Genomic DNA, 13,480 nt, shown 5'->3' with positions numbered 1-13,480 from the left:
GCATGGTTGTCACTCCCCATCAGACATGGAAACCTATCAGGTACTCCTGTTGTCACTGAATTAGCAAATAAGAATCTTAATAAAACTGTATGTAAGTATTTCTTTGGTTACTCTTCTCTCTATATAAATTCAGTATACTGCAGGTATATAACCCTGAAAGCAGATACTGTGATAGAGAAACCTAACAGAGGACTAAAGCCTGGGCCCTGAAATTAATTAGGTAGGTTAGATCTAACCCTCCTCGAACATCTGATTTCTCAGATTCTTTCACCAGCTGCACATCTCACTGAACACCCCAAATTCACCTTGGGACGTGTATCCTACCTCTTTCAAATTTTCATGAACCTGATGAATTTCTCTTATAATCATTGGATATCTCTTTACACCTGGTAACTTTCTATTATTAGTATGTCCAAAATATATTACATTTGATTATTCTTTAACTTATCTCAGCTAGTTCTACATTTTTAGTTCTTTCCTGAGGAATATAATAGGGCAACATTGTGATAATTCATCATGAATTCTAGTTAAAAGGGTTTCACTTTTTACTTAAGAGGCAGATCTTCTCCAAATAGGAAAACTGTAACTAAAAATTCCTGTTATTTCAAGAGTTCAGATAAGTTCTTGACATTAACATAAAAATGGCTGAAATCAGTTTATTCCATATATTATGAACCTGAATACAAACTATTAAATGCTGCTAATAGCTACTTTCCAACTTTAAAAACTTCTAATATAGAAAATCTCTTCACAAAGTATATTCTAACTGAATATAATAAACAAGGACTATGCTTACAAATAAAACATATAACACTCTAAAAGGTAATGTTGATTTTCATTACTCTCATCTTTAAACAATCTTATTTTTAAACTTAAAATCATATATTTCAAAGTTCTCAAAAGAAGGAAATTCTAAATCTCCCTACCTGTCCTTATAATAAAACACACCCCTCAAAACAAAAGCTCTCTTGATTATTTTAGTTCTTAAATTTTTAATTTTAGTATAATTTTAAATTCTCGATTTAATTCTTAAATCTTAATTCCTCATGTTATAGCTTTAGCATTTAAATTATCTTTATATCTAACAGCTCATTCAGACCAAAATAAGCTGCATACATTTTAAACTAGCTTGATTCAGCCCAAATTTCTTGCTTGGATTTTGTAAGCATTAAATTGCCTATAATACCTATATATGTACATCTATGTATATACATATGTTACCTTGTTTGTTTCTTAGGTCCCTGACCTTCTCCTGCTCCACCTGAAGACATCCCACTACCGTGGTCCTTAGAAGATTCTTTCTTTTGGCTATCATTTTGTTTCTGTGACTTATTTTCCTTTTCAGATTTATTTTCCTTTTCTTTCTTCTTTTTATCCTTGTCTTCAATCCCAGTGGCAGAAACTGGTTTGTAATCCACTCCTGTAAGAGACTTGTACTGTGCCTTCAACTGAAGGAGTTCCTGTACAGCTGCATCTACTTTATCCTTCAAGAGAACAGAAAAGGAAAATATAAGCCAATCTGAATTACAAATTACTTTCTATACATTGAACAATAATAATTATGACAAATAATGCTTCATATCTAACAGATTTCTGAACAAAACAGAAGTCTCAGAAGGAAAGAGAAACATAAAACAGGAACTTTGACGGAATTAAATAAATAGATTAGGTACTGTGGCTGAGGTACAAAGAAAAGATAGAAAATATTATGGCTTTTGTATGATGGAAATCTAAAGTAAAAGTAATTAAAACGGTATAGTTTAACAAACAGGGTTAGAAATTTTTCCATTAACACAACACCTACAACAGTAGTCTAAGCTTTATATATGTATGTATGTATGCATATATGTATATATGTAAATATATGTATATACACACGTACACATTTGTGTATTGGACCATATCTGTGATATCCAGGGAGTTCCAGTGAGGCATTTGCTTTACAACTTAAAATCTGAGATGGTCTGAGGTGCTAACAGGTGAAAGACTCGTCTGATCCAATATATGGCAGAAGCAAAACATAAAGTCATGACTTTAGATTTCCTAAGTCAGTTCTCTAACCATGTGCCATGCTTCTGCTGTATGATATATTTTCTAATTTAAAAAAAAAAACTCCACACATCACTCCACAGGATCTATCTTGTTTCACTCATGTGAACCAGTATAATATACTCTATTACTTCTATAAACCTAACAATAAACCATCTTTTCAGGGAGACTTATGACAACATACTAAAAAACATAAACACAGACCTTGGTGACTTTTTCAGCTTTTAGTTTCCGAACTTCATCTCCCTGGGCAGCCACTCGGTCGAATAAAGCTTTCGCTTCAAGTGTATCAGGACCACTGATTTCAATGATTTTGGCTGGACTTGAAACCAAACTCTGAAATGGAGGCTGACTAGGTTTGTATTCTTGTCCAGTTTTTTCTTTATACTCTGCTTTTAGGGAGAGTAACAGTTTTACAGCTTCATCAACTTTATCCTAGGTTAAAAGAAAAGAAAAATAACAAATACACACAAAAAGGGGAAGATTATGAAGATAAGTAATAGAAGTCACAGAGACTTAAGAAGAGCACATAAGTATCCTTTTCAATCCTTAAATAACCAGGAGAATATTCCCAAAAATTGCATTTTCCCTATTTTTAATTGTTAGCTAATACTTTAAGGCTTGAAAAGTGCTTTGCATGTTATCTCTCCTAATCCTTACAAAAAACCATTGAGGTAGGAGTTCTCATTATACTCATTTAATGAATAAGGAAACTGAGGCTGAAAATTAAAGTGACTTGTCCAGGGTCACACAATAAGTATTAGAGGCTGGATTCAAACTCAGGTAGTCCTGATTCCAAGTCCAATAAGCCACTTAGCTATCCACATAAATGCCCACCTCTGCCAGGTCTGTTTTGTACGTTGGATCCTGCATTATGGTGCTGCGCAAAGATTACCAGACTATAGGTTAGAAGAACTTGACTGATCCCTGACTAGCCTCATTACCTTGGACAAATCACCCTTTGTGTTCTATGAGGATTAAATGAAATAAAGAGTGTGAAAGCACTATGGTACCATCTTGCTGTCATAGAATACACTGAAAACAAGGAAGAGTTAAACCATTTGACCTAAAGGCATAAAAAAAAATCTAAGGACTCATATGTATGATACATACAGTTCACAAGAACAAATTTATTCCAGAAGTAGACTGAATTTCTATAAATCTAACATTTCATTTTGAATACAGTGAAAGCCAAACTGGAGACGTAACACAAGTAGGCCCACAAGTCCATGGAAAGGAAACAAGAGGAAAAAAATTCAGGATACAGACAAGATCATTTAAAAAAAACATATCAGTTTTCCTAGGTAGTTGCATAGTCATTGGCGCATGCAGGTAGAAAAAAATGTTGTATCTCAATCACAGTTTAAAAAGCAAGAAATTCTACTTTCAAAAGTTAAAAATGAACTACCTAACCCATCACACATTTTTAAAATGTCTATGTGTAAGGCACTGTATGGACTATAGGATGTGATCATTCTGCTGATTTTAACTGCATTCCTGTAAATGTATATGTCATATCCTTTAATATCAGAACTTTCTCCAAGTGGCCATCTAAAGACTCTTTTATTTAGTCTCTTCATTCCTAATGTTAGCAAGGGATATAGCAACAATGGTAGAAGACAGGAACTACATTATCTTGTCTGCTCTTTTTGCAATACATAGTGTCAGTCTAAAGACATAAACTGCCTTCTGAGCAATGAAAGTAAAACATGGCTTCCGGCTTATATGCTAAAGATCCAAACCATGAACATACCTTTGAAGCTTTTTCAGATTTCAGTCTCCGGACCACTTCTCCTTGTTCAGCCACTTTATTATAAAACGCTTTACTATCTACTGAACTCGAGCATGTATTGCGGGGCACAGAGGGAGCAAGAGGGGATGAAGTGGAAAGAGGAGAAGCCAAAGGGAAACCACCCGGTTTGTATTCCTGGCCTGTCTTTTGTTTGTATTCTGCCTTTAAAGTTAGAAGCATTTTCACAGCAGAATCTATCTGATCCTGAGAAGAGAAAAAAGAGAAATGTCAATCATCTATGGACATTCCTTTAAAAAAATGGAATACAAATTTTAAAATTAGCTGAATGAAAACAGAGAAACGTCAAAAAAGATCAAATGACTTTCTTAACCATTTCTGCAGAGAAAAGCACATTTAAAATTGGTTCTATTTTGTAGTAAAAGCAAATACTGAATGGTAAAGAAATAGACAAGACATTGTTCAGACAAAACTCTCTTGGGAGGTGAGCTTACAGTAATCTAACTGAAGCTTAACTAAGCAGAAAATGAAGACAGATAAGAAATATTCAAGACAAAGCGATAATTTATAGAACAAAGTAGTTTTATTTTATAATGACTAGGGAACTGATTAACTGGAATGTACATCCTAAATAGATTATCAGTTTTCAAAGATATATGCTGAATAACAAAAATACCATTACAAGACAAAACTACTCATCATATTACTGATTTTCAATGTAGGTAAATCGCTCAGAAGATGTCACTCCATCTCCAAAAGACAATCCATTGATGCCTGCTCATCCTGTGATTCATTTCACCCATATCACAATACATACATACATACCAATCACTATTTAATTATTCTGGATAAAATGATAATGATAACTGAATACTGCTGTAGCTGATACAGAAGACTGAATAAAATGTATACTGACCCATATACTATAATGTACTCATACTTTTTTAAAAAATGCCTGATTATTGTAAGATACAAATGACTATTAAAAGTAAAGTGAAGACAAGAAAGAGGTGTGGGGCTGGGGTGGGAAAGAGGGGGAAGAGATAAGGGAAATAAGGACTAGAGGGTTTAATCCTGTTGAACTTTCTAGTTGTTTGGAATCTAAGTAAACAAGAATCTACCAGAATACAATACATATTGAGGATAATAGGAACTGCTTTATCATGTGGTGGACTTTATTGCTTGCAAATCTTTCCTGAACCATCCAGGACAGCACAATATACATAAGAGGCAGTATGGCACATGAACTAGCTCTGGGCTTGAAGTTAGGAGACACGGGGTCAAATACTGATTTAGACAGTTTGTAAGTATGAGCAAGATTGAACCTTTCATCTCAGTTTCCACATCTGCAAAATGAGGGTGATGATTATACTACTTATTTCAAAATAAGAAAAATTTGCTGATTATATACATTCTTAAAACACTATATAGTACACAGTGATATACATACAAAGCTCTCAATAATTTTAAATATATATGGAAGTATGTATGCATGTACAGCTAAAGTATGAGACAGATAAATTGGATCTGGAAGGAACTTCAGAAATTATCCTCCGTAAATATGTGAATGCAGAGTAAATAAAACTGATGTAAATGATATGGAGAATTTATAAAAAACACTAAATAGTCTGTGATAAAGAAGGAAAAAGATTTCCTCTGTTTTAATATTGTAAATATAAAATACATCCAAGCCCATAAAAGCTATCACGGATATACTCCAAACTACCAGGAGAAGGCAGTATTGCATAATAAAAGATTATCATTCACAAAAACTGAACACAATGGTGCCTAATTTCTAAAACTGGGAAAAAAAAGGAGGGGGGGAGTAGGGGAGACGGTCATGGATTGGAAATAAAAAAGGTTTAAAATAAAAATATTTGTACATTCTAAATTTCCTCTGAAACAAAATTATTTTAACCACAAAAAGAAAAGCTTCATACATGTTAATCAAGTAGAACATGGTAGTTTCCCAAAAAAGATAGTACTGTTCAGCTGGATAGATTTTTATGGTTTGTTCAAATGAAACTTTGAAGGAGGCATTTGGACAATAGATATAAAAGGCAGAATCTATGAATCAAAAGATACAAAGGACCAGGCTTGTTTTTAGTTTAAAAATAATGGGCTTAAGGGCATCTAGATGGCACAGTGGATACAGCACCGGCCCTCGATTAAGGAGGACCTGAGTTCAAGTGTGAGCTCAGAAACATGATATTCACTAGCTGTGTGACCCTGGGCAAGCCACTTAACCTCAAATGCCTTGCCAAAAAAAGAAATCAAGTTTATGCACACGGCATATGAATTATTTCTATTTAGTCAATTTAACAGCAGCAAAATTAGATATTCATACAACAATGAATAAAAACTACTGATCTTACAAGACCTAAAACCCTTCCACAAAAACCCCTGAATTCTCAATGGGCTTAATTCTCTGCATATGAACAGTCTTCTATTTTTTGAATCTCACTTTAACCTTTAAGCACCATCATTTCATGACATCAAATTAGACTTTAAATTACTGAAAATGTCTACTTAAAGTGAAACTTACTTTTTCTTCCTCCCCTTCAAATTATAACATAAAAATTTAATGTTACATTTGACCACAATTTGTGCTCAAGGAGTATCTCAGTGCTCAGTGCTATTTGTTATACCTTTGTAGCTCTTTTCTGCTGACTACCTCACCTTATTATATTACTTTATCATAAACGGTTTTGCAATCTATGAAACAAGAACAGGAGGAAGCTGGAGCAAAAGAAGACTGACTACAAGAAGAAACTGAAGGTGGATATCCAGGTTTGTAATTCTGACCTGTCTTATGTTTTACACTCTGCTTTTACAGTTAAAAGCTCTTTCTCAGCATCAGCTATCTGATTCTAAAGTAGAAAAGAGGGGAAAAAGAAAACCAAAGTACATATAAGTTATATCCTGAAACAACCTCATGTAAACTGACCAGTCCAATTGTGTATCAAAGGAAATATTTTATCTCTAAAGAAATCATACTAAGTACAACATTTTCAAAAGACAAAGTGCCTAAATAAAGTCATACGGATAAAAATCTAAGAGTTTATGTATGATACAATGCCAAGCCTGACAATTAAATGGATATCTGGAGCTTAAAATGCAGAGCTACCACCTTGAAATCACCACTCTAAATTAAATGGTTTACAATGGCTCTATCAGGTAGACAATTCTATTTCTTATTATATGCACGGAGATAATTATCACAAGGTGTGAACTTCAGTACCATTATTTAAAAAGCGCCACTGGACAGAGAACTAGTAAAATGGGGCTTTGTCACTTACTGACTTATAACTGCTTTATTTATTTGTTAAATAGGATGAGTAACAGGATCAACGAGCATACTTTGTAAATAGCACAGTAGAATATAAACGTGAGACATCATCAAATAGCTATCTTATTAAAATGTAGCAACCACTAAACTTGGAAGTCTAGGTTTCACCAGCAAGATGAATTCTCAATAAACCTCTCCGTGACTTTTACGGAAGTAGAAAACAAACACTAAATAAACAAAAACCATTTACCTACTCAGAGAAATAGGTGAATTCCACTCCGCTGGCTATTGAAGTCATGCTAAATATTAAATTAGTTCACCAAGAAATTAAGGTAGAGGAAATCAATACATAAATCTCAGGATGCTTTAAACAGATAGAAAAGTATTCATTTGAAGGATATGATCTGAAGATAAAAGCAGTGACTCCAAGCTACAACTGAAATGCAGTTTATGCAGTGAAAATCATGATACCTTACACCTTAGGAATCAAAAGGCTTTATCTAGTTGTCATTTTTAACCTAAAACTAACTCTGGAGGAAATGACACTTAGCAGTATTAAAACTCAGTGTTTTGGACAGGACAGCAAAATTCCCTCAACTTTGGAAAGGTTGAATAGCACTTCAAAATGTACTCCAAATGACAGGAAATACTGGACTGATGCTTAGGGGCCAGCATTCCCAAAAATTATCATTCCTTGAAATACAGTTCAGGCACTGATGTCCAGGGATCTACTGGCTAATGTCAGCTTGGTAATCTGGAGTTCAGGGCCTACATACTTAAGCCCAAGGCCAAGGAAACTTAAAGGAATAAGCCTCTATAACGTATTATAAATTGCCAAGAAATAACATTTCCAAACATTAAGCTAGAGCAGGCCTGCACAAACTGTGGCTCACAGGTCAGGCTGCTTGTGCAGGCCTGAGCTAGAGGGTCTAAAAAAGATACAAGTTATGTACAGTGTAAGCAAGTTTAATTCATGCATTTATAACGTCTTAGTTCACCTCATTAAACTTACCTTTGAGGCCTTTTCAGCTTTGAGTTGACGAACCACTTCTCCTTGTGCAGCCACTTGATCATAAAGAGACTTATTGTCTAGAGTAAAGGAATTCTTTGACATGGAGGAATCCTTTTGCACTGCAGTTGGAGGATTTCCGGGTTTGTATTCCTGGCCAGTTTGCTCTTTATATTCAGCTTTCAAAGCCAAAAGCTGCTTTACAGCTACATCTACATCTTCTTTGGCTGCTTTCTTTGCTTTTAATTCTCGAACCACATCTCCCTGAGCAGATACTCTGTTGTAAAGGGCCAAAGCGTTCTCTGGGGTCTCAAGATCCTGATGCACAGGTGGTTCAGGCTTTTCTTTCAAAGTAGTTCCCTTCAAAGGCAGAAAACAAAAATTAAATAGGCAGCTCACATGGAATGCAGAATTCTCTCAAAACACAACCTAATAACACATAAATGCAACTTTTGCACCCAAAAATGGCTTTAAAAAGGTTTCTGTTTTAATTTTAATAAAGTCGAACCACAACTAACAGAGATCTTTCCCTATAAAATAGTCCTGGTGAAAACAAAGACAATGAAGTATCATGATCAATCCATCAACAAGCATTCATTAAGCATCTACTATGTGCCAGGCACTGTATTAGGTGATGGAGACATAAAGACAAAAAGAAAACAGTTCCCGACTTCAAGGACCTTATATTCTATTGTGAGAGACAATATATACGTATCTAGGTATACATAAAATAAATACAAGGTAAGTAGGGCAGTAGGAAGGACACGAGGGGAAAGGAGGGAACAGAATGAGTGGAGAATCAAGAAAGGCCTCTGGCAGCAAGTGATATTTAAGCTAAACCTTACAGGAAATTAGGGATTCTGAAAGGCAGAGGCAAGTGTGAAATTAATTCCAAGTCTGAAGGACAGACAATAAAAAGGCACAGAGACCAAACATGGATTATCTTAAAGGAGAGTCATTAATAAGTTTGTAAACATAGTTGGACAACTGAATGAGTGAAGAAGAGGTTGGAAAGACAGATTGGAGGTTAGAGTGTGCAAATAATATGGTCCTCATACTTAAAATGTTTTAAATTATCTACTCAGGGAATTGTTGCATTAAAAAAAATTACCATGAGAAGATTATTTATCAACTTTCACAAAACTGTATATCAGCAAACTTATCCTGAAGAAGAAAAGTATCAGTAGTAGTTTTCACTTAAAAAGATGTCTCCTAGAATGGAATGCACAGGGCTTTATGTCCTAAAATTTGGAACATGGCAACATAAAGCAAGAAATGTCTGTTTTATTTAGTTCTTTAAAAAAAATTTTTTTTAATATGTTATTCTTTTTCAATTAAAACTATTTCTTCCTGTAAACTTTAAATAAAATACATTCAAGGGTAGAAATCTAAAGTTCATACTCATTTTCATATGACAACACTAGTGACCTAATATGGAATTCTTTATAATTTATTTATATATATATATATATATAATTTATAAATATAGCTATAAAAACAATACATTTACTTCACTCTTTGCTGTTCCTGCTTTGGTCTTTTCCTTGGAGCCAGATGTTGGCATTTCTTTTGTATGGCCATCGGGGATGTAGATCAAAATGCATGGGGCTTCTCTGCAACTATAGGGGCTAAAATAAAAAGGGGGGGGGAGACACACCATAAAATGGCTTGAATTGAAAGAACTAATTTCTACCTTCAAGCTACATTAGATCATTTGACTACATTCACAAGTTCTTAGAGAGTTTTAAGTCTCACAAAGGTACTTATATAAAGACTACTTTTTACTGTACTCATTTTCTAAGAACCTCTCAACTTTAAAGGGTCTACAAAAAGTTACTAAACTACTTATACCCACTTGGTCCAGTTATACACCACTATTGGGTCTATATCCCCAAAGAAATCAAAGAAAGAGAAAAAGGATCCATGTACAAAAATATTTTTAGAACAGTTCTTTTTGTACTAGCCCAAACTGTAAACTAAATATATCTTCCTGCTAGGGAATGGCTAAGCAAATTGTGGTACATAAATGAAAGTGATTATTATTTTGTACCACAAGAAATTCTAAAATGGTCAATTTAAAAGGAAATAAGGAAGACTTTATGAAATGGTGCAGTGTGAAGAACAAGAGTAATTTATTTAAACAACTGTGAAAGACTTTAGGACTACTGATCAATGCACAATGATAAACTATGAGTCTAAAAGAAAGAAGCTAAAGCATGCCATTCATCTCCCAACAGAGATAAAACTTAAAATTCAGTAAGAGAGCACTTTCAGATAAAGCTTCTGTGGGAATCTGGTTTTTTCTGTTTTTGGCTAGGCTAGTGAGTGTTATGTATCTAAGGCTGGATTTGAACTCAGGATATCCTGACTCCAGGGCCACTGCTCTATCCACTGCGTCACCTAGCTGCCCCTGGGAATCTCTTTTGCTATACAATACAGGTATGTATTCAAGATTGTCTGTTTGTTTCTGTCTTTTGTTTAACAGCAGAAGGAAACAAGAGGGACAGATTAATAAAATAAATACTTGTTATTTGAAAAAAAATTTTGAAAGGTAGAAAAAAAGGCCAATTAATAATGACTTACATAGTGACTTGCATCAACTTTTTATTTATATCCAATTTTTCATTGATGTGGAAAAAAACTTAAGACAGAATATTACAAAACTCTTAAAGGGCATATTTAACTTTTGTTGGCATTAGTAGTACTGAGCTATATACAGGCAGAAGATAAAAATGTTTATAGTCAAAATACATCTACCAGAACTTCCAGCAATACATTTGTGTCCCTTCACATCACATAATTTTCCCACCAAAGAAGTGCTGATCCTGAAAGCTTTATGTCTACCACCATTTTCTCTTAATTTTTCATGTCATCTGAAGGACTCCTTTTTGCCAATAAACCTTTGCCCTTCAACAATAAATTACCCTTGATGGGTAGGAATCGGTGACATAAAACTACGGACTGAAATAGCCAAACTTTCTCAATCAGGGACCATGTGTAAAAATGGCATGGGGTGGGGCTGAAGCAACAGAGTGAGCACTTCATGTTAAGAATTGTCAAAGGCAAGGAAAAGGAAGCCAGGAAAAGGAAATGAATGTAAAAAAAATTTAAGTAACATATTACTTCCTCATTCTCTGGGTCATCACCAAATTTAAAATTATTGATGCTTTATTAGTTGATAAAATACTAGGTGACACAAAGGACAGAACGCTGGCCCTGCAGTCAGGAGGACTTGAGTTCAAATGTGGCCTCAGATACTTGACACTTACTAGCAGTGTGACTCTGGGCAAGTCACTTAACTCCAACTGCCTCACAATAAATAAATGAAGTCAGGACTAAAAAGACAAAAGATGCATACAGGGAGGAGCTGTATTCCAAATACAGTTATAATAAAAACAGATTTTTTTTCCCTCAAAGGCAAAGTATATCTTCAGATTCTTTCATGTCAGCCAATAAAAATTATTAAATGTACTTTAAGGACCAAGCTTTGAAATCCTAATACAGATGGGCTGAAAGGAAACTACTATGAATTTGAGAAATTGCTGCATATCAGTAAATTCTAATAAAACTCTCACAATCCAATGCAACTGCTATTCATCTCTTAAAAATATTCTAAATGTCCATTTAGCACTAATCCTTATGTTCTTATACGAGAAGTTTAGTAAAAATTTAAAAAGTGTTCCCTAATTTTTCTGTATTTCATTGGTAAAATTATGACTACCAATTACATGTATTTGAGTATTGCTTACTGTACTCAGGATATTACCATTTAAAATAAAGTTTTCTTCAGACTTTACTCTTTTTAGATCACTAGAAAGGGTGGTGGTGAGTTAGGAGACGAGTGGTGATGAACCATCCACAGAAAGGGTTACTTGTCTTTCAATTTGGATTTGTACACAACTATTTGGTTCTGTATTCAATAGCTTGCATCCTACCTGTGATTACTGACATCCGGACTCAAATACATACATGCTGAATATAATTTCCGGAAGAAGTTAAGTATAGCTTAATGGAGAAGTAAAAAGTTCGCTAATGCCTGATTTTTTTTGAGTATCATTAAAACTGTTCTTCCTATTTCTAAATCCCTTTTCAAGCAAATTATTTCTTCTGTATGATCTCTTATAGAATAAGCTTACCAGAATTTATATTTTATGTAAAATAAAACTGAGCCTTCACTTTAATACTTAGTGCATTATTAAATTGATTGTATTTTTAATTATTTGAAATGTTTATTTTTAATGCAAACTTATCAAAAGGAAATGTATTTATAATACACAGAAGAAACAAGAATATATTTTTAATTTTCAAAAACATTTAGATTGGTTATAAATTCATATCTTTCATTATACCTGTAATTTGAAACATTCTGCAATGTTTTACAAAAGATAATCATGCATCTGGTTTAACATGTTGAGTTTACCAAGGGAAACATGTACATTCTTAATAAATATTAGTTTACTTGAAAAAAAAAAGTAAGAGTTGGTATCACAACAGAAAAAAAAATTCATTAAAAATAAAAGACATCTTAAAAATCTAAACATTTTACTGCATAAAACCACGCTTAACACTCAAATTATTCAGATCAAAAGTGTGCTTTCCTAAAATGCAAAAGTTTTATGTTCTATAAAATAATTCCATTGATAATGCTAAATATAGAAATACAAATATGACAATTTAGAACGTTGAAGAGTTGTTATATGCTTCTTAGATGGTTACCCAGCTTCAAAGGTATTGTTTGAGATATTACCTTTAGGAAAAAAGAATTTACACTCCTAATTCTGATAATCAAGGATATCTGCTTACCTAAAAGGTTCATAGGGTTGATCACAAATAAAAAATCCTCTTCTCTGCAGCTGTATTATATCTCCTTTCTTCAAATCCTTAAGGCAGGGATCTCCTAACATTAGTTCTTCTTGCTGTAAAGATGGTTTAAAAGAATATCACATTTTCTCAAAATCTGAGCATGTGAAAGGTTACAAGAACATACTTAAATATAATAAATGCCCATATCATCTGTGAATTTTATGCACCTTAAAAAATCTCCTATAGCTTCAGTATATCCTAAAAAATAACTTCTTCAGAATCTGTGATACCACCTTCCCCTTCATAAAACTTAAACAAAAGGCATGGATTTTCTTAGAGAACAAAAAAATCACCTCCTCTAGAAAGTGAGCATACAACAAAACTTTAAAAACCTTTCAAGTAATCATATGACCTAATTCTTCTAGCATTTTCAAAAAACCAATTATCAGAGTATCTAATATATAATATTACTTAACAATACGGGGAATTGAAAATTCCTTCAAGACATATAAAGCTGCTGCTTCCAAAAACTCTGTTAAGATGAGACGATAAAATAATAATTTCTTCATTGTGATTACTG

General features: G+C 33.6%; 1 protein-coding gene across 2 annotated transcripts in view; it reads right to left on the bottom strand.

Moving 5' to 3' along the window:
• EPRS1 (glutamyl-prolyl-tRNA synthetase 1) overlaps window positions 1-13,480 on the bottom strand; it is a 71,119-nt gene that overhangs the window by 28,661 nt on the left and 28,978 nt on the right. Inside the window, exons 16-21 of one of the 2 annotated variants that reach the window (XM_020982247.2) lie at window positions 12,901-13,013; window positions 9,602-9,725; window positions 8,101-8,457; window positions 3,803-4,045; window positions 2,254-2,484; window positions 1,222-1,484 (exon numbers count right to left, since the gene is read on the bottom strand). In XM_020982247.2, the coding sequence (XP_020837906.1) occupies window positions 1,222-1,484; window positions 2,254-2,484; window positions 3,803-4,045; window positions 8,101-8,457; window positions 9,602-9,725; window positions 12,901-13,013 (1,331 nt within the window). The remainder of the gene's footprint in view (window positions 1-1,221; window positions 1,485-2,253; window positions 2,485-3,802; window positions 4,046-8,100; window positions 8,458-9,601; window positions 9,726-12,900; window positions 13,014-13,480) is intronic. The other variant, XM_020982248.2, reaches the window with a different exon arrangement.

Source organism: Phascolarctos cinereus, unplaced genomic scaffold (assembly GCF_003287225.1).
Source record: "Phascolarctos cinereus isolate Bilbo 61053 unplaced genomic scaffold, phaCin_HiC Scaffold_5;HRSCAF=322, whole genome shotgun sequence".
NCBI classification, from domain to species: domain Eukaryota; kingdom Metazoa; phylum Chordata; class Mammalia; order Diprotodontia; family Phascolarctidae; genus Phascolarctos; species Phascolarctos cinereus.
This window is presented reverse-complemented; position numbering and strand designations above follow the sequence as displayed.